Genomic DNA, 27,959 nt, shown 5'->3' with positions numbered 1-27,959 from the left:
GTATTTGTGAAAACTGTTTTTGTGAAAATTTTACAGTTAAAGTTGCATTAACCAGTGTCTAATTACAGTGTCATCAAAATTCATTTCCGAAGTCGGAATAGATTTTTTAAGACGATAGACACCTATTCCTTGAACCGGAAATGTCTGAAATACAAATAGAGTAAAGTAAAAACATTGTAATGTATTTATTAAATCAAATGCATAGTAATGAATGCATGGCTTAACGATTACGCTGCCGAAGCAGCGTACAGTGATACTTGCGTTGCAAACGCTCCCTGAGGTGGAACGGAGCCGAGCGCTTTGTTCGATGTTTTGGCCTGTGAATGAGATCGCTGACATGTGAACACGACACAATACAATGGCTCTATCGTCGAACTGCTGGAAATACCTCGTGCTGACCTTCAATATATTGTTCGCTGTGAGTATTCAATCACATATTTTTATTTAATAATAATTGTCCGGCTTTTTACGTTTCCCGTTACGTTGAAACGCGCTGAATAAGCGTCTTTGTGTTGTCATAACAACTCGCGGTGAAACTTTACACAATATGAAGTCATTTTACAATTCGCGTTAAAATTAATTAAATTGAAACTGATTACATTACAAACACAACTCCTTATCTACAGGGTTATGAGTTTAATAAACATCTTTTTATTGTACGCGTTTTCCTCAATTTTTTTTTTATTGTGTAGATGATATTTCATTTTAATATTATAACACCGCTAGATTGTGTAGTATTGTAGTAAGATGCAATTATTTTATTACAAAATTCATATTCATACTACTTTTCATATAATTATAAATGCGAAAGTATGAATGTATCTCTGTCTGTTACCTTTCACGGCTAAACCCAAACCTCTGCACTGAACCAGAATAATACTGTGACTCTTAGACCATTGTGACTGAACCAATTTGGATAAAATTTGGTGTAGGTAGGTAGAGATAAATTGTACCTTGTAGCAGAGCATAGGCTACTTTATGGTGGAAAAATCTAGTAGGTAGGTACAAAATTATCACACAAACAGCGTTGTAGTACTAGTATTGATTTATCAAATTGTAACTTATTGGTTACCTATATCTACGAATTCAAAAGAATATGAGTTATTGGTTTCCGGTATTTTTAACGAAATATTCAATTTAAACACTCCCAATGTGAGTTGCGAAGTTTTCCCGATGATTTCCCTTTGGCACAATAAACGCAAAAGAAAGTGTTAACGAAACTGAGGCCTGAGCATCTTTTACATTTGGTCGTGTAAACATTTATTCATCGAGTTTTCACTGTTCTCCAACAGATGTCAGCAGTGGTACTTTTCGGTATGAGCGGATATCTTCTATATCGGTTGTTTATATACCGTCACTTCATAGGAGTGAGTGTGGAATATCCGGCTATACTTCTATTGATGTTGGCAATCATCACCTGTTCCATAGCCTGGATTGGATGGAGAACTGCAAAGTCTATGCATCAAATACACGTTATAATAGTAAGTATCAATTTGTTATTTAAATAAACTATTGTAATATTGGTACATATTTGTAAACATTCCAATCAAGAATAATGCCTAAGTCGAATTACCGTAAAATCGGTAATTATTATAATTAACTACAATTGGGATGATGACAGTTTTTTAAATTGTATATAAATTAAAAGTATACTAATAATAAAGCAATTTTGTAAAAGGAACAGGGTATCTGCGATCATTACTTTCGGAGCTACAGGGATTTAAAGAGTCAGATTTGCGGCGCTGCCGCGGATCCCTGAAAAACGCCCCATACAAAATGGCTCGAAATAATGACGTCATAGGCAATGTAGTGATCGTTAGATTTGTATGCGCGTTCAAACAAAATTACTAATATCTTTGTTATTTGTGCGTTTATGCTTATAGTTCATATATTAAAAAATGTCACATTTAATGTAAGGAAGCTAAAACTGTATGAATTTTTATCTAATTACGATAAAATATTTTTAATAGATTTTGAAATTTTATAATCTCATTTATTTTGCAAATATCCAGATAATCTTTGCTTTTTATGTATAAATTAGTTAACATTGACCCTATTTACCCGAATGTATCATAAAAATCAATATATTCAAACCTAGTCATCATCCCCATTACAATGCTTCTAACGCCATCTATGTTTGAATGACTACATTATTTTGTCCACTATTATTTATATTCTGTTAAGCTAAACTATTTCTTATCTGTGATTAACGTAGGTAGGCCAAAGACCATAAACTTATAACTATAAGGTCTTTGAGGTAGGCAGAAAAAGTAAGTGAGCTATGCTAGGATCATGGAAATATAGGTCTATCCTGCGAGGATAAGAAAGTAAAGACTTTTTATTTTTTTTTAATGTTTTACCTGCCTATTTCGTCGTTATCAACCCATATTCGGCTCACTGCTGAGCTCGAGTCTCCTCTCAGAATGAGAGGGGTTAGGCCAATAATCCACCACGCTGGCCCAATGCGGATTGGCAGACTTCACACACGCAGAGAATTTAGAAAATTCTCTGGTGTGCAGGTTTCCTCACGATGTTTTCCTTCACCGTTTGAGACACGTGATATATAATTTCTTAAAATGCACACAACTGAAAAGTTGGAGGTGCATGGCCCGGACCGGATTTGAACCCACACCCTCCGGAATCGGAGGCAGAGGTCATATCCACTGGGCCATCACGGCTCTCACCTGCATATTTAGTATTTCCCATTCCAGGGATAAAATATAGTCTATCACTGGCTCATGATGTAGCTTTAACGTGAACGTATTTTTAAAATGGATCCACTAGTTTCAGAGCCTATTCGAAACAAACAAACAACCTCTTTATTATTATACAGTTTAAATTTATCGAAGGTTTTCAATGGACGTCCACTGCTGGACATAGGCCACTTGCATGGACTTCTCCATCCCAGCACCTTGGGACCACAACGTCCATAGGCTCTTCGAACTATGTGTCCTGTCCATTGCCACTTCAGCTTCGCGACTCGCTGAGCTACGTCAATTACTTTGGTTCTTCTGCGAATCTTCTCATTCCTGATTCGATCTCGCAGAGAAACTCCAAGCATAGCTCGTTCCATCGCCCGCTGAGTGACTTTGAGCCTTCTTATGAGGGCCACAGTCAGCGACCAAGTTCAAAAATTTTAATTCCAACCTATTCTGATTCCAGGCAGGACTCCTGATAATACTGATAGTAGTGGTGGAGTTCACATGTTTCGTGTGGGCGATGGTGGTATGGGACAACATAGAGATCGACATCAAGACGACCATGACGTCATACTTCCAGCTCACGACTGATAATAAGGATACCAACGCTGACGCGTACCGTTGGGACAGGTTACATGTTAAGGTAAAGACAAAAAATAAAATCAATATAATATTTTATCTTCACTGATAAATATTTTAGAGAGGAAAGATCTGTATTTTTGTCTGTAACGAAAAAACTCAAAACTATTAAACTGATTTCAAATACACTTTTTCACCAATAAAATGCTATAGTAGATACGAGATCCTGCATAAGATATGTATATCCAAGATATATATTATATATATTATTTATTCGAGATAAGAAATAAATGTTTACATAATAAGTTGCTTAGTAAACTTGCCGCCCGACAGTATTAAATGATTATATTTTTTTATGAAATATATTTAATCTACTTCCCTACTTGGTCAATTGAAAAAAAAATAGTTAAAGGAATATACCCAACAGAATATCAATGTGTATATTATTTATCATTTATTTCATTACTAATAAATAAGAGATGAGGGTTTAGGACATGGTGTATTGATCATCAATGAAACTCGTACTGTTGTTCACTCGTGTATTGAAATTAATCGGTGGTAATCTTAAATGCAATGTAGTATACACTGCAGTTAATGTATAAATAACACTTTCAACGATATGTTTCTTATACAGTACAACAGGTCGAATACGTATCGTATTCGTAAGAATCGTACTCGTACTGTCTGGTCCATAGAATAGTATAATAAATGTCTGGTCTAAATGACCGGGAGTATTAGTGTCCGTTTTGTTTACCGCGCGAGGCTGGCTGTGGCGGGACAATGTTGCCAACATAAGAAATGTAACTAATGCGTTCAGAAACCGCAACCGTATATTTATACTCTTTGCGTATATATTTCTAATGCCGGATCTTAGACCACTACATAAGTATCCATAACACAATTACGCTTAATTTGAGGCCACATAGTGTTATGTGTGTAATATTTTATCTATACTAATATTATAAAGCTGCAGAGTTTGTCTGTTTGTTTGTTTGTTTGATTGAACGCGCTAATCTCAGGAACTATTGGTCCGATTTGAAAAATTCTTTCAGTGTTAGATAGCCCATTTATCGAGGAAGGCTACATATTATCCCCGTATTCCTACGGAAACGGGAACCACGCGGATGTTTAAAATATATGGGAAACGACTCTGCGTCGACACTGCGTCGCAACGTAACGCAACGCACTAATGGACCATCACTTTAATGCTTACAGTTTGAATGCTGCGGCGTGAGCGGGCCCAGCGACTACAGTTCGTCAGGCCACGTGCCCTTCTCGTGCTGCGGCCAGGGCCCACTGGACTCCGTGCAAAAGCCGTACACAGCGGACTGCGCCAAGCTGTTCCAGCGCGGCTGTGGCAATCTGCTGCACGATTATGCCAGACAGCAGCTGCTGTTGGTTGCGATGGTTGCTCTAACAGCGTCGCTACTGCAGGTTAGATACCGTCATTATCAGCTCATTTAACGGCCTACTAGAGTTCGATGCCTTCTTTATTACGGCTATCAGATGCATAGGCGTATATAGCCTGAGCAAGAATGGTCCAGTGCCCACCCTAGGATACTGGGCTACCGATTTGAATTTCTATGATGGACGCGGAAATACTAATAATTTTACACAAAATATAATTTAAAATATCAAATAATAACCATTACAACTTATAATAAAGAAAAACCTATATTAAAGATTTTGAAAAATGTATTAAGACCTTTTCGGATACCTACCCTAGATACAAAGAAAAAATAATAAAATAAGTCGAGTCATATCAGAGTTCTGCGTACACAAATATTGTTAACGAAATTTTTATATTGAGTGTCGACTCTGTTCAGTAATATGTGGGCAAACCCCAGGCCCACCCCAGGAAGTAATCCTAGATACGCTAATGATCAGATGACATCGACAACTATAATGATCGAGAACGAAGTTTAACGTGCTTTTCGAGGCACAGGGGTATAACACCACTAACTTCTTATAATATGCAATCTTTATGAGTTGAGAACATCGTACGTTAAGCTGCACAATACAACATTTTAGATGTCAGCGGTAACGTCGCGTCCCGTCACACGCGACAATAGATTGCATTCGGCTATAACTCTGCGCTGACAATTTTTAGTGCAAATTACTTGGATATTTATTTATTACATTATCTAGATATTCCATGACCCGACTCATGATTCGAACCCAGGACTTCGTGATCCGTAACTAACAGCGTTACCATCGAGGGAAGTTTATAGAGATACATAAGTTCAATCAAACAAAATTAACTCCTAACATAGTTTAATCGGGGAAATTAATCGCCTCCTTGGTCCAGTGATGAAATACTGAGCTACTTGATACAGTGGCTATGAAATACTGAGCTTTTTTCTTGTTTCCAATAAATTTTCAGTACCTACTTACCTACTTAACTAAGAATTAGTCCGGAGAAGAGAATTTGCTTTATATCCCCTCTACTATAACTTTCGGTTTCTACACGACATCGCACCGGAATGCTAAATCGCTTAGCGGCATGTCTTTGCCGGTAGGGTGATAACTAGCCACAGCCGAAGCCTCCCACCAACCACGGAGGCCGTCAAATCAGGTGAACATTATTTTAAGAAACCTCATGCGACATACGAGACCTAGAATGCATCAACAACATACGTTTCGTGACAACATTTGCTTTTACTACTGCCTACTGTCAATTAGGCCTTTTTTCCGTATGGGGAAAAATCAGCATGGGCTTGGGTACCGTCCCGGACTCCTGCCGGCAAAAAAAAAAAATATACTGTGGTGAAAGGCCCGTTTGAAAGACAACGCCATCTATAGTACTATTATGAAACCATAAATTCAACGTTAGATGGCGTTGTCTTCTACGAATTTCATACTCCATAGTTTTTAATTTATTATTTTTTGCTATTGCCATTGAGCATAAAAATGTTACAGATAATGTATTATGTAACTGAAGTCAACACTCATCGTCAATTACCGGCACATACTACTTACAAATAAAATTAAAGTGTCGTTCTTAGATTTCAAAATAACTATAATTTGAGTAAAAAGAGTGATAAAAAAAAGATTTTCTGTTCAAGAACCATACTTTTAATAAACTTCGTCGCTTCATTCTCAGATATAATTTTACCAAGTACTTTCCTTTAACTTACAAGCAACAACGCACGAATCTTCGAATGAAGCGACTCACATAATTATGATAGAACTTTACTTACAGGCAAGTTCGTTTAATCATTAATTATGCCGATTATTTAAGCAGATCCTTATTTATACATTATATTTTAATCTCCATATACTTATAAACGGGGATATAGCTAGGTTTTCGAGACCGACGTTGTATTAGTCACTGGGCATTCCTCTTTCACGCGAAGTCGCGGGCGTGTGCGTGTCTTAAATAAACAGTCTCACGCCTAACGAAGTTTAGCATCAATAAAACAATAACGCATCAACGAAGTCGCTATTAGCTTGAGTGGTTATCGGCTAACAGCGTCGATGGCGTCATACTAGTACGGCGTCCCATGGCGCGAATTATTTCGGCTGATGTGATAATTATTATTGGCTTAGTAATGTTATTAGCGATAGTTATATCGGTTATATTAACGTAACTATAAATAAGCATGTTATGATGTTTAAAAAGTGGCCTGATGACGGTTTCCTTGATTAAGTACGAGCATGCTTATACGAGCATGCTTATCATCAGTTTACATTTGCAAGCAATAAGCATGCTATTTTAAGTATGCTCCTGAATAAGCTAGCAGAATAGCAAGCTAATTTGTATCTATCGCTCTCTGTCTACACTCGCAGACAGGGAGAGATGAAGGAGAAGAGAATACAGAATAGCAATGCTGATCGACTAGCTTACTCAATAAGCAAACCTGTTTAGACGCGCTAAAAGCACGCCCCCTTCCCGCGCAGCAAGTAGCATGCTCATTATTAGCAATGTTGCGATACACATGCAAATAAGTAGCAACTGCTCAGTAGTAGCATGCTTTCGTGCTTGAAATGAGCATTTTTTTTTATTCTTTACAAGTTAGCCCTTGACTACAATCTCACCTGATGCTAAGTGATGATGCAGTCTAAGATGGAAGCTTGCTAACTTGTTAGGATGAGGATGAAAATCCACACCCCTACGTCGTACCGGAACGCTAAATCGCTTGGCGGTCTTTGCCGGTAGGGTGGTAACTAGCCAAGGCCGAAGCCTCCCACCAGCCAGACCTGGACAAATTAAGAAAATCTCAATCTGCCCAGCCGGGAATCGAACCCAGAACCTCCGTCTTGTAAATCCACCGCGCATACCACTGCGCCACGGAGGCCGTCAAAAAGCATGTGTAACAGTAGCTTTAGGTAAGATCGCTAATTTGTCATAGAATAAATAAAAATATAGGTCCATCTTACTTGCCGGGATCTATACCTACATGATGTTATAAAACATGATAATAAAATAAATGTTTTTTTCATAACCTCGACGAAGTGGTCACTGGTCATATCGTGTACAAAACAATGAGCACGTTATAGCGTGACATTGCCACTTAACGTTACCGCCCATCAGCCTTCGCTATTGTTTGTGTGCTGGTATGATGCATGCATCTAATACATATTAGATGTTTTTATTATTTGAACTATAAACGAGGATATATTGCTTTATACCCGAGGTCCTGGGTTTGCCAGCTAGCGTCAATAGGTTTAAGAGTGTGCAATATGTAATTTGGTGGTTACAAATGGTTCTGGATCTCAGATTCTGGAAAAGTTAGGAGCCTGATATTTGGGTAAATGATATTTCAAAGTGTTAGCTTCGTTATGACTATACAAAATACACAATTTGTAAAACTTTTCTCGATAGTTTATTTTTTTTCAAAATACATGTTTTGCTCACATTTTGCTTTCAATCTCAGGAAAAGCAAACTTTATTTTCTTAAATTTTTGTTTTGTATAGAAAATTAGGTATATATCTTGAACATGGCCATTTTGTTTTTCGTTATGTTGTTTTATTTATTTGCAATTAGGTAAAAATGGTTTTGGCGCTCACGTCATAAAATTTGCGTCGCGCGTCAATCGCTCCGTGCTTTTCACTCACGTGAAAGTTATAATTCGGCGTCTCGTTTGCGCTTCGAATTTTATCCATATCGTACCGACGCGCTGCGCGCTCTTAAGGTTGTATTCTATTTTGTTTGGCTTTTTATTGGTTCAGCTGATGGAAAGCTTCGGTCGTGGCTTCGTCAGCGATTTAGCGTTCCAGTATCGTGTCGTGTAGAAACCGAAAGGGGTGAAGATTTTCATCCTCCTCTCAAGGGATTCTCCTTTGATAAAGGGTGGAGAGTTACCTAGCCATAGCGGTAGAGAAAAGTAGAGTAGGAAAAGTGGTTAAATACCTATCGTAAATTTTTTTGTCGATCGAAAAAAACACGTAGGTACGTACTTACTTACTAATACCTACCTAAGTTTTATTGGTTTTTGAAAAGAATATAACTTACCTGGCAGAATATTTTATAACCAACATTATATCCCTTCCAAGTCCAACAACGAAAATCTTGTGCCAAAGCCTAGAAGTGAGCAGGACATTAGTAAACGAGGATCAAATCTCGACCGTGAATCTAACGCGGACTCCTTAACCGTACATGAGGTTTATCAATCATATTAATATTAATTACTATATTAATATAAATACACCTAAAAGTAATGTAGATTTCACTCAGTAAATAAATAAGTAAATAGTCATCACTATAACTAATCGCTGAGACATAACCAGAGTGGGTACCTATTAATCAATTTTCAATCTTATTTCAGCGCTCGTAATGAGAAAAATAGTTTGTCAACAACAAATGCGCTTCTCTACGCCTAGTCAGATACACACCGGCCTTAAGAGCCGCGAAAATTGACACAATGTCATCAATGACCTCATAATCCTCATTGTAAATGTAAATACATAGTGGGAAGCGACCTCAAGTCGTCTATATGAGGCAAGTACGATATGACTGACAGTTGGCACCTCGCTATTTGCAACTGCGTCATTCAAGGCTGCTGGTTGTTGCTGAACTATCATTGACATAATCGCATGTTCGTTATATTCACTTGCGTGAAGTACCTCTTGTACCTCTTGTATTTACACTCCTTTGGAGCCATTTTCTTCGATTTAGCAAACGCATTCGATCATTTACGGCACGAACACCTTAGCGCTTCGGTGTGCTTTACAGACTAGCCCGATTGCTTTACAAATATCTGTTAAATGGCAGCTTTCGATACCACCTAGAGGCCTGTCTGCAGATCAGCCAAGCGGGAGTCCCTCAGGGCTACGTGCACTCCCCGATACTATATTCACTCTTTACTTCAAATGATATACCACCACCCAAGCGTACACGTCACGCACTTTGCGTACGACACCGTCACTGTATGTGACGCACCCATAATCCGCCTCCAGAATGCAGTAACATACATACCAGAGATTGTTTCGATGATGGAACACCTCCATCTTTGTAATCGTAAGCCCAGAGAAGAGTGGAAACGTACTCTCCCTACGAAAACTTGCACGGCGTTACATTTCATTTAAAAGAGGTCTCCTTAAAGGGAGCACCCAGCCCTTGGCAACACAGTACAATATCTAGATATGACGAGTTTATACCCCCAAGAGCTTTGCGACACCAAAAATCCCTATACCAGACTTGCACTAAAAGCAAACTTTCCTTCCACTCCAAGGTCACTCTCTCTATAAAAAACGTCCTTTACGATCCTGACGACGGCATAATTATCGACAAAGATTACCAGGTAACACAAACACAAGCTACACAGCGTGTTCGAGTCAAAGTCTCGGATTTGTCCGGGTCGTGGGCTCCATCCACAGTCACGGGGGCGTCAGGACTGATACATCATCATCATCATCTCCTTACCGTTATCCCACTTAAGTGGGGTCGGAAAATATGTCAATCTTTTCCATTCGTCTCTATTACTCGTCAACTCATCATCCACTCCTTTTACACACATGTCCTCTTTCACACAATACAACCATCTCTTCTTTGGCCTTCCTCTCCTCTTATGTCCTTCCACTTGCACATTCAACATTTTTCTAGTAGGTGTCAGGACTGATACATTCAGGCCAACCCTTCCCAAACGGTCCTCTAAGACGAGGTCGAGGTTGAGTCGCCTTTGAGTTGCCTTCGGGCCCCACCAGTCGATGCTTTGCGCTCACTCAAAACACCCGATGACGCCGCTTAGGTCGACGATATTTTATACTATGGATATGTTATGTGCCTACAAAATCACCAGAAAAAGTTATCCGAATTTAGCTACTCTACTGAGCACAAATGCACAATTTTGTATTTAATTCCATTATATTATATTTATGTATGCACAGTTTTCACAGTTCCCCAACACACGACTCAACATTGTATTCAATATTTAGGTATTATTTGTTTAAATAACTTTAGTTTTTTACTACCTGACTCAATGAAATTAAGAAAATTAGCAACTTTTGTTTGCGTCAGTTTTGTCGCGCTAGTTACATATCTCTATTATAAAATCTTTGGCTTAGGTCCCTATCTGGGTTTTTGTTTGTGCAAAGCAAACTATGATTATTATTAATCATACATTTGTCTCGTTATGAATAAGACATTTGTTGTTAAAGTTTTAACACTGTTTATTTAAGAAGACTGATAAGCTTGGTAGATGTATGACATCAATATAGTAACTATTATTAAATTAATAGCTGTATCTTTTGTGATAAACCGACACAAAATGACTCAAGGTTTCCTGTACTGTGTTGATTCATTGTGACTGGGTTTTTTGTTCGTGGAAACTCAACATTTCACAACAATTTAATTAACCGAACGGGTTTCACGGATAGTAGAATGTAATATATATACAGGAAAGCGCTACTCCAAAACTTCATAAAACTGATAAAATAATGTAATCTATACTTATAATAAATCTGTAGAGAGGTCAATTCTGTACATGAAATATATTTCCAAAATAACTATCAGGGGGTGATTAGTGATCGATACTGATGCCAAAAATGCAATCAGTAAAATTTTTGTCTGTCTGTCTGTCTGTCTGTCTGTCTGTCTGTCTGTCTGTATGTTCTTTATAGAAACAAAAACTACTGGACGGATTTTAACGAAACTTGGTACAATTATTCTTCATACTCCTGGGCAGGTTATAGTATACTTTTCATTACGCTACGATCAATAGGAGCAGAGCAGTGAAGAGAAATGTTGAGAAAACGGGAGAAGTTATTCAATTTTTTAAGCTTCCGTCGCGTGTACAGCCTTAATGGTTAAAGCTACATAGAAATCATGTATGACGGAAATGTTATCCTAAAAATTATCTATAAGACACAACAGCATATATATGTCTAACTTTTATGGTTGACTCACAATAACACGTGTTAACTCCCGATAGCTTAGCAGTTCGGAGCTTTCTAATTATATTTGTCTACTCTTATGTTTATAACACACATCACTCATCCCTAATAAGAAAGTTAACATTATTACCTATTCAATAAAAAAAGAATCATAAAAATCGGTAAAGAAACACCAAAGTTATACAAGAAATACGCTAAGCCATCGCGCGTGAATACTAATTCATGCTATATGGATTATTTTTGTGTAACGGTTGCCGCGCTCGACGCGACTCGCGGTGGGAGGAATAAATAAAGAAGTGCAGCCTTAATGAGTATTGTAGGGGTAGGGTAGGGTAGGGTAGGAGTAGGGCAGGGGTAGCGTAGGGATAGGGTAGGGTAGAGGTAGGTTAGGGTAGGGTAGGATAGGGGTAGTTCAAAGTTTACAACGACTTTCACGCTTACGAAGTCGCGGGCGTCCGCTAGTTCTAACATAAAGGTAAACTGTAGGTACATAAAGCCTTCATACATTGATTTCAATTTTACACAATGGTTAAGGCAGCGCATGCGATTAAGTCTGTTTATGAGGAGTTTCGTCCGGCCTGTATGATAAAAACTGTCATAACTCTGTTAATATATGTGATACCAATATAAAATATAGCACTCCTTGATAACGTTTTAAAATTCTACTGGCGAAAGAATTTTTGAAATCGGATCAGTAGTTCCGAAGATTACCCCATTTAAAGAATGTTACAAACTTACAAACTTTACCTCTTTATATTATTAGTATAGAGTATAGACTAGTGGACGTCCGCGATTTCGTCTGCCCTTAGACCTCTTCAATCCAGCTCTTACAGTAGTATCGCTGTAAAAATAGAGTAACTTCTCCCGTTTTCCCAACATTTCCCTTCACTGCTCTGCTCCTATTGATCATAGCGTGATGAAAAGTATACCATAACCTGCCCAGGAGTATGAAGAATAATTGTACCAAGTTTCGTTAAAATCCGTCGAGTACTTAGTTTTTACAACGAACATACAGACAGACAAAAATGTTACTGAATGCATTTTGGCATCAGTATCGATCACTAATCACCCCCTGATAGTTATTTTGGAAATATATTTCATGTACAGAATTGAGCTCTCTACAGATGTATTATAAGTATAGATTTGACTTTATCACGTGCAAACAGACGTATACTTTGTTTGCTTTTAATTACGTAGACTTACAGATAAGTATTTTTATTTATTACTGACCGTTTTTTTTTTGTATAATCTTTTGTAAGTCCGATTTCAACACAGCAAATTTAAGAAATTCCTATATGACATACGAGTATATTATGTATGTGTGCCTAGTGGGAATTTTCAATGTTTTCATACTGTTACTATCGCGTAAAGTAAACGCGAATTTATATGGATTTGAAACAAGTGTGTAGTAGTGCCACTAGATGGCGCTGTTTAAATTCCTTAGAAGTTCACGTTTACGCTAACGCGGTTGTCACAGTATCCAACTGCCACTAGGCCCTCTGATACCTCCAGCCGAATCGAAACATTAAGTGACTAGCGTGAAACCACAAAATACATACAAGGTGAAGTGACATACAAACAGAGATACCAAATCGCTTAACTACAATAAAGAGACAAATACCTATTCAAATGATTCGTAAAACTAAAATGACCCACTCAGAGTATAATCACAGAATAAACAATAGCATGGTATAATGCAACCCTTCCATATCAAATACACGATCGTTTGTCCTCTCACTCCCCAACGGAGGTGATCTCTCTAATCCGACATCCTCACTCATCAGGACCTTGCCGCGGCAATCATGCGCCCATTATCTATATTGCTCTAATCAACGCTCGTCTCTCTCTAACATTGCTAATAAGAGAGAGACGAAACAACATATCGAGATAAACGTATTTGCTCCCACGCAGGTAATGATTCTAGTGCTTGTATTATGTACTCGTAGATAACTTCCTTTGATCTAGCTAATAAAGAGTTGTGATGCCTATATTTAATTTAATAAAACTGAAATTTGTCTAATGCTACCATGGTTAGGGGACGCCCGCGACTTCGTCCGTCTTTAGACCTCCGACGATACAAACATCCATACAAACTTTCGCGTTTATAATATTAAGTTGGAAGCATAGGCGTATATAGCGGGTAGGCCGGGTGGGCCGGGCCCACCCTAGAATAGTCCCCTAGGATACTGGGGCTACCAATTTGAAATTCTATGATGAACGCCGAAATACTAATAATTTTACAGAAAATATCATTTCAAAAAACAACAATTACAACTTATAATAAAGAAAAAAACTATAAGTAATAAATATTTAGAAAAATATATTAAGCCTTTTCTGATACCTACCATAGATACAAAGAAAAAATAATAAATAAGTCGAGCCGTTTCAGAGGTCTGCGTCTACAAATATTGCTAACGCAATTTTTATATTGAGTGTCGACTATTCAGTGATATGTAGGCCCACCCCAGGAAATAATCCTAGATACGCCAATGGTCCTTAGACCTCCGACGATACAAACATCCATACAAACTTTCGCGTTTATAATATTAAGTTGGAAGTAAGATGGCATCGGAGTTATCCCAGTAACAGCTCTTTCGTCCCAACGCACTAAAAGAGAACGATTTTCCGTTTGGGCTGCTATTGGTCTTCTCGTCTCGAGAATCTAGATCAGAGTTCCCCAAACTTTTTTGTGTCTTAGACCCCTTGCCATGTTTTTCCGTGTTGGGTAGACCACCTTCTTACCTGATATTGATTTCCTGTAAATTTCTAACTGTAGTGAAGTTTAGTGTTAAAAATTTACAATAAAAACACATGTTAATTTATACATTTATTAATTGAATTTAAATTAAAACTACTCAAAATCAAATTTTGTATCTGTTATGTAAAATATATGTAACATTAAATAAACATAAAATAAACTATAAATAAAATAACATAAGCAATAAGTCAATATTTTTAGTGAGAAGGATGAACCTGATGCTTTAATAATAAAGATATAAGATAGTGTGATGAAAGTAAATAGGTACTATCAGCGTATGTGTTAAGATCCACTATCGTGGACCCCCATTTTAGTTTCATGGACCCCCAAATTTTTTTTCACTGACGTAGACCCTTGGCAGGTTGTCATAGACCTCTAGGGGTCGACATAGACCACTTTGAGAATCACTGATCTAGATGATATTATGGTGCCTATCTTAGGCCTACTTGTAGGTACTTTGACGTCACGTGCTATGTATGTGTCATGTTGATGTAATAAAATGATGACACAGAATGGGCGTAGGTATGTGTGTTACGATTTCAATGTCATCGGAAAAACTTGTTTGCTCACCAAAGCCACCCACCATAAACAATGCGTTACCAAAACTGGATGTCGTATCTACAAATGGCACAAAACTTAGATATTCCTACATTGCCAGTGTTTTTGACGGCCTCCGTGGCGCAGTGGTTAACGCGGTGGATTTACAAGAGGGAGGTCGTGGGTTTGATCCCCGGCTGGTCCAATTGAGGTTTTCTTAAATGGTCAAGGTCTGGCTGGTGGAAGGCTAGTTACCATCCTATCGGTAAAGAGGTACCGCCAAGTGATTTAGTGTTCCGGTATGATGTCGTGTAGAAACCGAAAGTGTGTGGATTTTCATCCTCCTCCTAACAAGTTAGTCCGCTTAGATTTATCACTTACTATCAGGTGACATTGTAGTCAAGGACTAACTTGTAAAAAATTAAAAAAAGAAGTATTAAAACTGGTCGGCATATATTACTCTGTATTCTGAGTATTACTCTACCTACCTTGCATACAAGAGCGGAAAATGGACCCGAGAGAAAACATGAAAAGTCCATTTTGCTTTGAGATTCAATGTGCCACTTTAAGATCACGTATGGGTACCTATGGGTACTTAACTACTTTGACGAAGCTAAGTCGATTAGTGGATCATCCTTGCTGGTACTCGTAGATAACTAGCCACGGCCGAAAGTATCAAAAGACTACACCTGAACCAACTTTTAACATAATTAATAATTATTAAATTCTAAATTGACCTGGAATGGCAACCCCGCCCTAGAAAGCGCTGTGTTGGTTGACTCTTCACCAGGTGGACTGACGACATCAAGCGAGGCGCATAGATTCACTGGATGCAGGCGGCTCAGGATCGTGATGTTTGGAAGTCAATACAAAAGGCCTAAGTCCTGCAGTGGACGTCCATCGGCTGATATGATAATGATGAAATTTATCTGAGTTGGGAATCTTAGTGGTATCTACCGGCTGTCATCATCATCATTATCAACCTATATTCGGCTCACTGCTGAGCTCGAGTGAATGAGAGGGGTTAGGCCAATAGTCCACCACGCTGGCCCATTGCGGATTGGCAGACTTCACACACGCAGAGAATACAGAAAATTCTCTGGTATGCAGGTGAGGAATCACGATGTTTTTCTTCACCGTTTGAGACACGTGATATTTAATTTCTTAAAATGCACTCAACTGAAAAGTTGGAGGTGCATGCCCTAGACCGGATTCGAACCCACACCGTCCGGAATCGGAGGCAGAGGTCATATCCACTGGGCTATCACGGCTCTTGTACCGGTTGTACAGAGCAAGAAATTGTGTTAAATCTCTCTTAAATTATACACGAAGCTTAATGAATGAGATGGAAGATTTAATGAAGTATAATCCTATTAAAGGGCAAGGGTCATTGAGGTTTGTGACGTCACCAGAGGAAGCGATGAGGTCACTGCGCGCGCGCCGACGTTATTCAGAGCAAGGTTTTGCCACTTAGTCATAAAAATATATCCCGCGAATATTACTACATGATTATCGCTTACTACAGAACCCTCCTTATGAAGAAGAATTCCTTAAGAAGGGATATGGAGCTTAGTTCCACCACGCTGCTTCAATGCACGTTGGCGGGATAAGGGTGATAATATATTAAATTAACGGTCACAATAATCCGCGCACAATTTAAATGGGATGGACCCAATGACACAGAAAACTTAATGTACCAATGATTAGTATAAAGTCATTGGATGGAACCTTGTCGAAGAAAACTACTTAGACAAAATGCAAAATTCACATAAAGATCAGCAAGCTAATTCACTATCTTTGACGTATGCTAGTTGACATTATACGAAATTAAGATCCTATGTAACAAATGTCATCCGGTGCCTAGCGGTGGATATCATACTGTAGTTAGATGACATTTCTCAATTGATTTGATGTTTATCTTAACAGGTTGATAATAAAGACAAAAATAGTGAACAGGCCAGCAGATTTTAATGAATATTAATTATAACGACCGTGCTCTCCGAAGCACGGGATGTAACACCACCACTTCTTTCCAACTCTGGGCTGAGAATTTTAGTGAAAAATAAATATAACTTACTTACCTTAACTTTATTTAAAAAGAAAATGTACCTATATAACGTAAGATAGATATATGGTGTCGCGGACTTTTTTGTAGAACTTTTAAAGATACATGAAGCCTCCATACATTAATTTCAATTTTACACAATGGTTAAGGCAGCGCATGCGAATAAGTCTGCTTAAGAGGATTTTCGGTCCGACCTGTATGACAAAAACTGTGTTAACTCGGCTAATATATATGATACCAATATAAAATATATAGCCTATAGCACTCCCCGATAATGTAGCATTCTACTGGTAAACGAATTTTTGAAATCGGACCAGTAGTTCCGAAGATTACCCCATTTAAAGAATGTTACAAACTTACAAACTTTACCTCTTTATAATATTAGTATAGATTACGTTGTAAAGGTACGTGTAGGTAAGTGATGATTTTATTTGAATACTATAGTCCACAACTTTAGGCTTTTTACACAACAATATCACTTCTCAAAAAGGTTCTTTTAGGCGACACTTTTCGTTTCGATTCACATACATTTTATTTTTAATAATAAGCTTTACGGCTCTGGGTTCTAGCCCTTTTGAGCCCGGATTCACATACAATTAATTAATTATCTTGGACTAATTATAGAAGGACCTGCCTCGCAAGACGTTACCTCTCTGTCAATCAATCAACGATCTAACGCGTGTATACTTATATCGTATTGATGTTTCATTGTTGTAATCGTTTTCGTCGACTGAAAAAACTCCCTAATCATTCCGGTTTGTGTAGTAAGTAGTTCAATGGCATGAAAAATGGTCAACAACTTCTAATTCACTAAAAGATGACGTGACGTTCGATTTCAGTTTCACCTGATGGTAAGCGATGATGCAATCTAAGATTTTTTTTTTATTGTTTACAAGTTAGCCCTTGACTACAATCTCACCTGATGGTAAGTGATGATGTAGTCTTAGATGGAAGCGGGCTAACTTGTAAGGAGGAGGATGAAAATCCACACCCCTTTCGGTTACGGCATCGTACCAGAACGCTAAATCGCTGGGCGGTACGTCTTTGCCGGTAGGGTGGTAACTAGCCACGGCCGAAGCCTTCCACCAGCCAGACCTGGTCCAATTAAGAAAACCTCAATCAGCCCAGTCGGGAATCCAACCCAGGACCTCCTTCTTGTAAATCCACCGCGCATACCATTGCGCCACGGAGGTCATCAAAACCATAATTATAATAAATAATAAATTTGTAATAAAAACAATATCTAAAAGAAAAATAGATACTATTCTTCTAACGAACGAACAAATAGCAAAACATCGATCCATTAATTTAATATTCTGTGTACAGATTATATTATTCTTGTTAAATATTTTATTATTTATTTTTGTTAAATATTATCGATGACTGAGTTTACCTCGTACCCTTCAAAAAACGACAGACAATTTTGTTGCTGCATTTGGGTGCGATCCATTTCCATTTCTAATTCCTCTATGTTAAATATATAGAGTTTGCACAAAAACAATACAAACGACATAAAAAGAACCCAAGCAGACATGAGTCACAAACCATTATGAAAAATAAAGATATTGAGTTTTATGGGTATTAAATGTGCATTTATAAAATTAAATTATAACTTTAATTATTTTATAAATGTCGTATTTTCATATCAAAAGAAGAAAGAAGTTGTAATTAAAACGATGATTTCTTTTATTTTAATGTGAATTTAACCTTTCATTTATTGCAGAATTACCATATACTATGATAATTTTTTTGATTTTGTATTAATAAGTGAAAGAAGATTTGACATTTGACAGTTCACACTTCACAGCACAGAACACTACTTTATTTGCTGTCTATGACTAATACTCCTACTTATATGTCAGTATTCGTTAATGATTCGTTAACTAAATCCAGTCTGTCGTGCGTAGTTTCTTCCCTTGTAATTTTTGTTATTTCGTTTTGTTCTCGTTTCGTTGTTATTGTTAATTATAGTTTATTTGTTGTTTGTTTACTGTTTTTACCCGACTGCAAGAAGGGTTATGTTTTTCGCGCGTATCTTGTATGTATGTATGTATGTATGTATGTATGTATGTAATATTCTTTATTACCTCATATCTTCCAAACCGTTGAACGGATTTACGTAATTCAGATAACGTTAGATTTGTTTGAATAACCCAAGTGTTCTTAGATAGGTGAAATTAGAAAAAAAAAACCAACAAGACGACTGTGAGACGCTATAGAATCGGGGTGAAGTTTTTTTTTTGTGAATATTGCAACATGCGAATCAAATTCAAGGGATTTTTGTGAGAATTTCAAAATAGTATATCATGGCCATGTTAACAAAACTACAATTAGGAAAACGTTATTTATTAATTCTAATATTAATTAAGTCTATACATAATACGCGAGGCGGACGACTATAAGGTGCGAGGTTTATGAAGTGTAGTTATAAAACACCTAAAATAGGCTAAAAGAAATATATTGATTATAAAAATCGGACAAGTGCGAGTCGGATTCGGCCACCGAGGGTTGCGTAGATTTTTTGAATATTTACTTAATTTCGGTTGGACTTAGGTATACATTATCGTACTTTGTAACAAACGTAACCAATAAATCCGAAATTCACCATCTATCGTAACTAAAAAGTGTGAAATAAATTAATTAATTAAACAAATATAAAAACCCGGCATAAATGATATAAAAATTGATCAAACTAAAGTCGGGACCTAATAAAAAATGTAGACGAAATTCTATTCAATATAATAGGTCCCGACTGTTTTCTAATTGTTTTCTACACTTCTGGACTGAGCTTTTTTTTTCTTTTCAGTTTTTTTATCATTTATGCAGTCGGGTTTTTTATCAGTTTAATTAATTAATTTTATTTAGTTTAGTACGAAAATTAGTGAACCGGAGCCTGGTACTAGCCGGAGCAGTTATTCCGCGTTGCTATTGTTTCCGTCACCAAAAAAGAAACATACGAATCAATCACCCTTATCGTCCTCCAAGAAAACCGTTTTGATTAATGTGTTTAAATATGTCGAGGAAACCTTATGCTTGCTTCTACATAATAAAGAAACAAAACTATAAGAGTTCTTTATTGCCTACGGAACCCTTAATATAAGTGAAGCATTATCTGTTTGATAAATAACAGGATATGTTATATAGGAATATAAAATTAAAAAAATATTTGTTTACCACAGGAAGTTTTATTTCATGATAATATTCGTAAATAATGATAAAATGTTGAGCAAACCTGAGTCAGCTGTTTTTGTTTGTTTACATAGTTTAAAATACCTACTCAATTTGACTATAGTTGCCCCGTAGTTACACCAGCGTCTCGATCTCTCCAGACGTTTCGAAACAAAAACATCAAAACAAACCAGGATTGGCATTAGGCACATACAAATTAGAAAAATTCTTGTAAAATGGTGTGGTGGTTGTGTTTGTGAAATGGTGGTAAACAAAAAAAAACCTTGGCTGAGTTTGTTGTGGGCTCTTCTCGGACCAAGGCGCGTTTGGAACCCTCGTAATTTTAGTTTTAAGTGTTCGACTATTATTACCACCATTAAATTAAATTAAATTATGACATAATCTTGACCTTTCAAAAGTGCTTGCAAACTAAGCCTAATTGAAATAAATGAATTTTGACTTTGACTTTGACTTGCTTGTAATGCATCCCCATAGGCTAGGTAGTACATTTATGCTTATATGAAGTGCACTAAAACGTGTCATTAAACTTTTATGAAAACACATTACACTTGTGCTAAGTCGCCGGTCGGCAGTTACCTATAATGTGCTAAGGATTGAATAATTGTAGGCTCGTTGACTCGGCGTGCCCTTAGGAGGATGTCATTGACAGTAATCAGATGAGGACCACTTACCAGCGAGCAGGTCGCGTGATTCACGTACCATAGCTGTCGGTGGAAATGTTTTTGAAGCTCGTCAAGTCATAGTTATTAACTGTAGTTGTATTTATCCTAGGAACTGTTTGTGTTACGAGTTATGACATTCTGCATCGTACCTAAACTAATACCTATTATAAAGAGGTGAGGCTCCGAAACTATTCGACCGATTTTGAAAATTCTTTCACCAATGGAAAGCTACTTTATTAACGAGTACTCATGCTGTATTTTATCCTCGTATTCCCGCGGGAATGGTAAATATGAGGCTGAAACCGCAGACGGTCTACTTGCAGTTACAAAATGCAAGTAGGAACAAGATCTTATAAATTAGCTTAGCTCTTAGCTTTAATCAGTTCAGTCAATTATTAGGGTTTTCAATAATGAAACATATTAAGGTGGAAACTCTGAATAAACGCCTTTATTGTCGTTTACTGAAAGTTATCTCAAAATCAAAAGTATCATAATATCTTGCGTCGGCATCTTAATTCAAGGCTTTCAAGGTCGCAAAAACCGGTTTTTTGCAAACAGGTAACTCAGTTTCTATGGCTCTAATGATATTGACATTTATTAGATACCTATAGAAAATGTAGAGCATAAAATTCACCTTTTTTACTTTGAATTTTTCAAGCTATTGCAGGAGGGTTTTATGATGCTACTAGCGGTCGCCCGTGACTTCGATCACGAGTCGAAATCAGTATCGGTCGGAGAAAGTCAATTTACCTACCTTCATTCATCAATACATATAAAATAGGTCTGTCTGCGATTTCAAAATAAGTGCTTGTGTGTAAATAGTTACGAGTATTTACACTAAAATACAAACGAACTTTTTAAATTTTTGTGTCTGTTTATCGGCTAAACCGATTTTAATAGAATATCACTAGAAGACGATGCTAATGAGCGAGCAAAACTATTTTTATACCAGCAAATGTATTATTTCTGCGCTGTCCTCTAGCAATGTAGTCATCTGTACTAATATCATATAGAGGAAAGATTTGATTGTTTGTTTATTTCTTTTATTTTTAAATATTGGATAGAAGCAGGCGTTACTTTGCGGAAGTTCATCATGATTATATAATGATTTATTTATTTTGCTATCATCCGCGAAAATGCAATTGCACGTTGTAGAGTCAACATCTCCTGAGGATGCTCCGGTTTCGGGGTGAAACGTACGTAGAGAGTATTTTGTCGGACCTGGGTGACGTTGTCGCATGGGTTCGCCGAATTTTCGCGGATGATAGCAAAATAAATAAATCATTATATAATCATGTTTTATTTTTTTTAATAGGCTCCTAAAGCACTGAATAGGCCCCGAAACTACTGAACCGATGTAAAAAATTCTTCCACTGTTGAGAAGCTATCCCCAAGTGCTATAGACTATTTTTTATCCCCGTATTCCTACGGGAACGGGAAATTAACGGGTGAAACCGCGTGGCGTCTGCTATTATTATATAGGTAATGTATTGTGCAATCTACGAGTAAATACGTACGTAGTGTCAAGTGGCGGGCGTGTCGCAAGGCAAGGCATTAGAGACGCTTTGTTAGCGGCAGTAAACTGTGCCCAAAGAGCTCATTGTTCTAAACTAAACCGAGAGGTGACTCATTCCAACGGAGATTACTTCCTCGTAGCGTAATTAAGATAGTGCGTTTATAATCTACTAGCTTTTGCCCACTGCTTCGCTCGCGATAATGTAGATTTCTTCAGACAAGGCCGCCAAGTCATCTTTAAGACAAGAGTGAACGTAGGCAAGCGTGTACTATCTTAGACCACACATACATATACACTTACCATATACATATACACTTACCATATACATATACACTTACCATATATATATACACTTACCATATACATATACACTTACCATCAGGTGTCATCGTGGGCAAACGTAACGTGAGCCTATCACACTAATATTATAAAGGCGAAAGTTTGTGTCATGAGCCGTGATAGCCCAGTGACCTCTGCCTCCGATTCCGGAGGGTGTGGGTTCGAATCCGGTCCGGGGCATGCACCTCCAACTTTTCAGTTGTGTGCATTTTAAGAAATTAAATATCACGTGTCTCAATCGGTGAAGGAAAACATCGTGAGGAAACCTGCACACCAGAGAATTTCTTAATTCTCTGCGTGTGTGAAGTCTGCCAATCCGCATTGCGCCAGCGTGGTGGACTGTTGGCCTAACCCCTCTTATTCTGAGAGGAGACTCGAGCTCAGCAGTGAGCCGAATATGGGTTGATGACAGAAAGTTTGCGTGTAAGTGTGAAAGTGTGTAAGTATGTTTGTTCCTCTTTTACGCTGCGGCTACTGAAGCGATTTGGCTGAAATTTGTAATGGAAATAGATTTTACTCTGGATTAACACATAGGCTACTTTTATCCCGGAAAAATCCATGGTTTCCGCGGGATTTGTGAAAAACTGAATTTCACGCGGACGAAGTCGCGGGCGTCCGCTAGTAATAAAAAATCCAATGCCGGACGACGTTAAAGTACGTTTTACTTTTAAATTAAATGTACCTCAAGAAGGAAAATCGCCACGGTATGTAATATCTCCAACCAGTTGGTCAGATCAACAGTTAAAAAACGTATTTTTTTACATCTACAATATCATTCAATTGAGATAACGATAATGAAAGATATTGAAACCCTAACACGCTAACCCCCATAACCTATCTATATTAATTTAAAGAGGTAAAGTTTATGTTAAGGGGTTATTGTAGGGGTAATATCTGCATCTACTGAATCGATTATTTTAAAACTAGTAAGCTACGTTATTTGTGAGTGTCATTTTATCCCCGTATTCTCACGGGTGAAACCGCGGGGCGTCGGCTAATCTTCTGTAAAGAGCGAGGCCTGTCCTAGGAGTGGGCCATATTGGCCTATTTTAAAATAGGCTGATAATTATGAAGTTGGAAGATTACTCCTCATGGCTGATAATGATCCTCAATCGGCATTCAGGAGTGACCAGCTCAAGAAATAGAGATCTATGATCTATCTCTCGGGAATCTATTACTTTTTTGGGACAAGTAATCTTTTTGACACAAAAATTAAAACAATCTTAAGAAATTGATTTTCATGAAAATTAAATGGGACCAATCTGGAAATAAACTCTTTCAAACAAAAAAAGAATTTTCAAAATTGGCTGTCATCAAATGACATCGATAAGAGATAACAAACATAAAAAGAAACATACGCGTCGATTTGAAACTCCTACTTTTTTTAAGTCGGTTAGTAAAATTCGTGATGGATGAAAATTAAAAATCCATGACCCTTATTATAGTTAGGTAGTATTTATTATTTTCAATGTCAAACCAAACAATTCTCTGCTTATACTATAAGGAAAACTATAGCTTTATTATGTTGATTCAATTAACATTAAGCCAGAAAAGTATGTATGGAAACCATCAAGGATTTGAGGAAAATGCTTTGGAATACCTACCTATCCATACTCTTACGAAGTTTACGATTTTTTCTGAGAATCCGTTCTAAACTTGGCACAGAATGTTCTTTTGTGACTATCCTTTCCTTTTGTACCCATTGTATCAATTTTTTTTATTATTATTCTTTACAAGTTATCCTTTGACCACAATCTCACCTGATGGTAAGTGATGATGCAATCTTGAATGGAAGCAGGCTAACTTGTTTGGAAGCGGGCTAACTGTATGGAGTAGGATGGAAATCCATACCCCTGTTGGTTTCTACACGACATCGCACCGGAACGCTAAATCGTTTGGTGGAACGTCTTTGTCGGTAGGGTAGTAACTAGCCAAGGCCAAAGCCTCCCTCCCACCAGTCGAAAATATTGCTATCAAAATTTTGTTAAGCGACTCTTACTCTATAGCAGATCCAGTTTTGCCTTTACATATGGAGTTGCCTAATAACATAGACTTCGGTAAGACAAGCTTTCAGCTTTTTAAAAATTTTACAAAGGGTTAGCCATCATAAACTCTCCTGAGGTTGAATCGATTAAACCGTAGAAAACAAAATTCCAAACTGGTAGGTTTTTATTATAGCTGTAGCCTGTACCTACCTAAGTAGGTACTTAGGTAGGTACTGAACCTACCTATACAGTATGAGTATATGACGCTTTCAGTTGTTGTGATGCATTGTTGTTGAATGCTGAATTCCAATGATAGTTACCAGTTAATACGTCATTATTTTGCCGGTTTTTTACCCCCTATAGTTAGTAGGTAGTCGCTTCATGACAACCATCATGAATCAGTGATTCTATTCACGAGGAAAATCATATTAAATGTATTAGCGTTATTAATAATAGTTTTAGTCATCTGTTTCTTGAATCGATTATTATTATGAAATTAGTTGACGTAAGTAACATCTTCAAAATGTGTCTCATCATTCTGAACCTATATGTACTTACTATATCCTTAAGGTATCTTGGGTATAAATGAGAAAGTGAGTTTGTCTATCAGAAATATATAGGTAATGCTAACTTTGTTCTTACAAAACTGAAGTTTTTATTTGGTACTAGTGGACCCGGTCAAGCTTCGCTTTGACTTATGTGCACTTCTTCCCTATCTCTTCTCCCCCTGCCCTACCTCTCTCTACCCCTACCCTATCCCTACCCCTTGACTCTTAAACGTTTGTATGGGAAATAGAAAACGCTTGTTTTTATGGTTTTCCCGGCAATTATACGTTCTCGAGTTTTAGCGAGACTAACGAACAGCAATTCATTTTTATATATATAGAAGATTTATTTTATGATTTTGTTACAGAGTTCGGGTATATTCTGCACATTCTTCCTCGCGCACGCGATCAAGGAGCGCCGGCGAGCCTCCCTGCGGCACTCCATATCAGTGCGGGAGGCTTTCGCGGCGCCCGACGACTCCTTGCTGTCAAACCCGACAGCCCCCGCGCCCACCTTGCCAAAGTATTAAATTACCTAGCTTGTAAGTTATAATAAACTAGATACTGTGAAGTCTGTGCGGGCTTCTTAGAGAAAGGAAAATAAAACAAAAACGTTTTTGTGTGTACGTAAAGTGAGCGACAGCCAATGAGAAATCGTTATGGTCTTTGGGCTCAAGAACAAAATATTTATTCATAACTTACAACTTACATACACAAAGCTTGAGCAGCATATATCATAGCAGAAAGACGTTTGGCTAATATGTATGCACTAAACTCAAGAGTGAGCCTTACAGTTGACAGCTGACATTATTTCAGGTTGTAATTAGATTATTATTATGCAAAGGTAAGGCCACACCGATGCATTTGTGTTTTGAGTTCTGCATCCAAACCAAAGAGTATTGCAGTCAATACTCTTCGAAGCTTAGGAAGCTCGGTCTGGCCTCGCTTTAAAACAAACGTCCCATTTGTTTTAACTTAAGCAATATAATGTAGCTTACGTAAATCATTTTTACCTGGTACCTTCAATCATTCTCACACTTTGCTTGTGTAGTGTATGAATCAAAAGATAAGAGGACATCTATGCAACAGTTGTAACTGTGGTTTTCAACAGTGAGGTCCTGGGTTCGATTTCCATCTTGGGGTATTTTTGGATTATTTATTATCTAAATTGGCTTTAAAACCGCCAGAAGTAATAGCTAAAATTAACCTGTTCCTCTTCTAAGTAAGCCCGTTGCCATTTATTCATTCTAAACTGCAGCTGCTATCACGTGAGATCGCAGTCAACTTATGACTTATGAAAAACAAAAACGTTATGACAGACAACACAATGTGTGAGTGTCTTGAGATACCAGGTGAAAATAATTTAGATATTAGTAATTATTTAGTACCATATAGTTATATTGCAACAACGTGCAATTGCAAATTGACTTTGCAAATGACTTTGCAATTGCACGTTGTAGAGTCAACATCTCCTGAGGATGCTCCGGTTTCGGAGTGAAACGTACGTAGAGAGTATTTTGTCGGACCTGGGTGACGTTGTCGCATGGGTTCGCCGAATTTTCGCGGATGATAGCAAAATAAATAAATCATTATATAACCATATAGTTATGGCGATACATAAATTACGTCACACGATTTCAGAGTATAAGTTCACAAAGTAACTTCATGAGATACAAAGGGGGAGGGGGGAACTCAGGAGTATCATTAAACCTCTTAAATTACTAACTCCCAGTGATGCAAAAATCATGAAATTATTGAGACGTATTTTATAGTCTTCACCATTTAATGATTTCGAATAGTTAGAATAATTACTTGATTTGGATAAGTTATTGGAATAGAATTTTAATGTAGACTGTATTACATATAGTAAAACGACTGGTAAGTAACTAATTAGGGACGTTCATTGACTTAAAAACCAAAAGAAATATATTACTTATCTATGTATTTTTCTGTTATATTTCATACCTAATATTTAATTCAAACTTTACCCGTCTTTTACACCAATCAATAGACATTTTATATGTATTTAAAATCTGCATTTTTATTGTATTTGCATTAGTAAGTATCTACTATGTAGGTAATTTTATACAAACTTTTCTTCTTGGAAAAATCTATAAGAAAATAAATTGTTATACATTATTAAGGATAATTTTATCTGGCTTTATGAAGCTATGTGGTATACAAAATTATCTACTAATTGGGTATTTGACTAATTAACAATTAAGTGAGTAGGTAATAAAGATTTTTTTACATATTTTTAACTGTTTTTAATTTTTTTGCCTGTGGTATGGTCCTAAGTATGAATAATAATACTTAATATAATAGTACATTATGAAACATTTCATAAGAGTTTTAAGACACAGTAATACAACATGCACTTCATAAAACGAGCCGTATATTCCATAATAAAAATGGCTGGATAAAAAAAATCTGGCTTGATGTTTATCTATTGTAAAAAATTAACCAAGACAAGCATACTGAAAATAGCTACTAACAAATATATCGGTTGCACTACTGACAGACATTCTGAGAAACCAAAAACTCAATACCAGATTGTCAATTTGGTTTTAGATAGAAACACTTAACGTTCGAGTACATAGTGTGATTTACTGTGTTCTTGATACTGAGAAAGCATTCAACGAAGTCTGGCATGAAGGTTTTATTGTAAAAATCAGAAAGATTATGTTGATATATTGAAATCCTACATTTCAAATAGAGCATTTTGAATAAGGCATTAAGGTGCCTAATCT

General features: G+C 37.1%; 1 protein-coding gene across 1 annotated transcript; it reads left to right on the top strand.

Annotated features, from left to right (window-relative positions):
• The first annotated feature begins 129 nt into the window (after positions 1-129).
• LOC112056218 (23 kDa integral membrane protein) lies at positions 130-27,470 on the top strand. Its single transcript, XM_052881479.1, has 5 exons — positions 130-418; positions 1,293-1,481; positions 3,163-3,342; positions 4,494-4,712; positions 25,578-27,470. The coding sequence occupies exons 1-5, from the start codon at positions 359-361 to the stop codon at positions 25,737-25,739; spliced, it is 810 nt and encodes a 269-aa protein (XP_052737439.1). The 5' UTR covers positions 130-358; the 3' UTR covers positions 25,740-27,470.
• Positions 27,471-27,959: the final 489 nt, after the last annotated feature.

Source organism: Bicyclus anynana, chromosome 5 (assembly GCF_947172395.1).
Source record: "Bicyclus anynana chromosome 5, ilBicAnyn1.1, whole genome shotgun sequence".
In the NCBI taxonomy this organism is placed as follows: Eukaryota; Metazoa; Arthropoda; class Insecta; order Lepidoptera; family Nymphalidae; genus Bicyclus; species Bicyclus anynana.
Note: the sequence above shows the minus strand (reverse complement) of the source record. Positions and strands in the feature narration are given on the sequence as shown.